The following is a 3,366-nucleotide window of genomic DNA, read 5'->3' on the forward strand; positions in this document are numbered from 1 at the left end:
AGTCATGTATTTTCTCCCCCAAGACTCTGCCCCAGGCACATACTGCCCGGGTGCAGAGGCCACCTCCCCCCGGAAGCTCTCCTGCTGCATCCCAGGAGGTACGGTGGCGGGGTTTGAAGGCCCCAGCTCTCTTTCTGAGCTTCCTTCTCCTCTGCCAGTTACTATAGTTGGGTGCCAGGCTCCCCTCCTGGCTCTGCCATTTGCTGGCCGTGTAAACATCCAGTCATTGTCCTGGCACAGCCTCAGTTTCCCCTATGTGGAGACGACAGAAATCTTTACCTCCTGGGAATGTTGTGAGAGTTACTTGAGTGAATCCACAAGGCCAGAGTCCCTGCCAGGCCCTTCTTTCCTCCTCCGTCAGTCTGTCCAGGACTCGCATTCGCCCCTGTGCCACGCGTGCCTCTGGGGTCCTTGGATCCTTTGCTTCTTCTTCTTCTGCACTTGAACCATGCTGGTGCCCCCACCCCAGGGGTCACCAGCACTTACAGCACTGCTGCTTCATTCTCATGGCCACACTCCACGGGGTTGCATTTTTGCCAATGCTCCACACTCTTGCCCTAAAGCCTAGCGGGGCAAGTGCAATGTACCCCAAGTCCCAAAGACCCCGTGAGGAGCTGGGGTGAGCCCTGCACCCTAGGGTCTCCTCACCTAAACCAGTGTATGAGTTCCTAGCTCCTGGGGCTTCCAGAACAGAGGACCATGAACCTGATGGCTTAAACACACAGAAATCTGTTTTCTCACAGTTCTGGAGACCAGAAGTTCAAAATCAAGGTGTGGGCAGGGCCATGCTACTTTCGAAGCTTCCAGAAAAGGACCCTTCCTTGTCTCTTCCAGCTTGTGGAAATGGCCAGCAGTCTTTGTGTGCACCTGCGTCTCCGTGTGCCCTCTTCTCTTTTGATAAGGACACCAGTCATTGGATTAAGGGCCCACTCTAAACCAGTATGACCTCATCTTAACTTTGCAACAACCGTATTTCCAAATCAGGTCACATTCTGAGGTTCTCAGAGGAGAGGGGAGGGTACCCCGTTAGGTCCCAGAGAAGCAGAACGCCTCCCTCCTCGTACAAGCCTCTCTGCCATGCTGAACGGAAGGCTCAGACCAATGCCTGCCGAGACTCTCCATTGCTCCGGCTCCCCTCACTTCATTGGCACCAATGCCTGTCGTTCTGTCCCCGCCCCAGGTGCACCAACATCTTGAACAGCAACGGGGAACTGCGCGGTTTTCGCCCTCGGGACCGGGATGACATGGTGAAGAAGATCATTGAGCCCATGGCTTGCGATGGCCTCCGCACCATATGTATTGCCTACCGGGACTTTTCTGCAGCTCAGGAACCCGACTGGGACAATGAGAACGAGGTCGTGGGTGACCTCACCTGCATAGCCGTCGTGGGCATCGAGGACCCTGTGCGGCCCGAGGTAGCCACTCTCTTCTCTGTGAACAGCCCAGGTCATCGGATGGGTAGAGGGGCAGCCCTTCTTCGCGTGTGGCCTCTGTGGCACGGCCCCCTTGTCATGCCTTCCCCGCTATCACACTACTTCCTGCTGGACTCCAGAAAGGATAGGAAAGGTGGGCGAGGGCAGGGCCTCGGGGTCCTCCAGGTCAGACCTCCCCGCAGGACTGACGGACTGGAGGGAGTGGCAAGGGACAGGGGAGAGTCAGGCACAGCTCCCAGGGCTCTGGTTCAGAGATGGCACTGGGCAGGGAGTCTGAGGGGACACAGGTTTGGGGGACAGAGGGCAGTCCCCGGTCACAGGTTTGGATGTCAAGTGGGCAGGTGGCTGCAGGAGTGGAGCACTCCGAGCAGAAGGCCCTAGCCGGAGAGAGATCCCAGAAGCACGTTTATATGAGTGACGTCACAGGATGAGTGTACAGCTGGCACAGAGGTGGGAGGAGCCTGCAAAGAGACTTGAAGGAAGGGGCCAGGCAAGGAGCCAGCGTGTGTAGACAGCTTTACCAAGAGCTTTTCTGAAGAGGGACCAGAGAAACTTGGCAGAAGCCAAACAGGCTGTAGAGCAAAGAAGTAAAGGGGAGTGTTGCCGGTCGGTAAAGACGGGAGATCCTTGAGACAGGGCTGGGCCTGGGGCAGGCGCCCGTGGCAGCTATAGCACACTGGGCCCCACAGGGAGAGCGCCGCCACAGGGGTGCAGGCTGCCAGAGGCAGGGAGGGACCCTCTGTCTCCTCCCAGGGCCTCTCCAGTGGCACCCATCTCATGTCAGAAGCAGGGCCACTGTGATCCTGCTGATTAGCCTGAAAACATGTACGTGTGGGGGCTGCCCTTAGCGGTGCTGAGACGACGGAGGAGAGGCTTCTGGACCCTCCTTCAGGAGACGGGTGTTCACTGACATACTGGACCAGGTACCTAAGACTGGGATTCCAAAGCCGATGCTTGCTACATCTACACAGTGACCAGCAACAGTGTACCCCACACCCTGAGGACACCGGGGCCTCTCTGTGCAGAGAGGGGGCCCTGGAAGCTGGCCTGAGCGGAAGCAGATGGCAACAGAGAGGAGGGGAGAGACTTCCAGCCAGAGGAGCAGGTCTCGCTAAGGTGCACAGGGGAAGCAGCAGCCTAGGAGAGCAGGAGTAGATGCTGCTCTGGGTGACAGGGCCACCGCTGAAGCCACAGGGCCTGGGACTTGCCCTTCATCAGGCCAGGGAGAAACTGAGGCCCAGATGAGTAAGCCTGTGTCCACACAGCAGAGCCGAATCGTCAAGCTGCATTGACCTCACATAGATCTGATGGCCTCCCCCTTCTGAATGGAGCTGTTCACCACCCCACCCCTACCCCTGTATGGCCGCAGGCCCCTGGCTGGTGTTCAGTGCTGTTCATGGGCCGACAGGTGTCAGAACACCTCACAGACCCGGGAGGGCAATGCCCCTGGACTCCCAGGACCCTGGCCACACCCATTTCTATACCCCCATAACCGGCCTGCCCCCGACCTTCTACCTCAACTACGCATCTACTTGTTGCAAGTAGTGAAAGTACCTTATCATGTAAAACTTATGGCTGGAGATGCCTCTGGTTCTATACTGTAAAAAGGGGCGGAGTTTGGGGGGAGGACAGTGAGAAGTGTCCAGAGTTCGGCCACAAGCCAGCTGATGGCCAGGAGCCTGCCCTGAGTCAGGGCCCCAAAGCAACAGGCCTGCCCTTGGCCTTGCCATCTGGCAGCGTAGCTGGGGACAGAGGTTCCTTTCTCATTCTTCCAGAGCTGAGCGATACACCACCCTGCCAGCCAGCCTGGTCAGCTGGGTGATTTCTATGGTCACCTTTCCAGTGGTTTCTCCCAGCTTTACTTGTGTTGGGGCCTGGGCCCAAGTCGTCGCTGGTCCTGAGGCCCAGCATAATGAAGGAGGCACCTGGGGTC

General features: G+C 57.9%; 1 protein-coding gene across 2 annotated transcripts in view; it reads left to right on the top strand.

Annotated features, from left to right (window-relative positions):
* Window positions 1-3,366, top strand: part of ATP2B3 (ATPase plasma membrane Ca2+ transporting 3) — a 45,528-nt gene that overhangs the window by 15,127 nt on the left and 27,035 nt on the right. For both annotated transcript variants that reach the window (XM_077769635.1, XM_077769636.1), the window contains exon 12: window positions 1,181-1,415. In XM_077769635.1, coding sequence (XP_077625761.1) covers window positions 1,181-1,415 — 235 coding nt within the window. The remainder of the gene's footprint in view (window positions 1-1,180; window positions 1,416-3,366) is intronic.

This window comes from Crocuta crocuta, unplaced genomic scaffold (assembly GCF_008692635.1).
Source record: "Crocuta crocuta isolate KB4526 unplaced genomic scaffold, BGI_CrCroc_1.0 scaffold978, whole genome shotgun sequence".
Classification (NCBI taxonomy): Eukaryota; Metazoa; Chordata; class Mammalia; order Carnivora; family Hyaenidae; genus Crocuta; species Crocuta crocuta.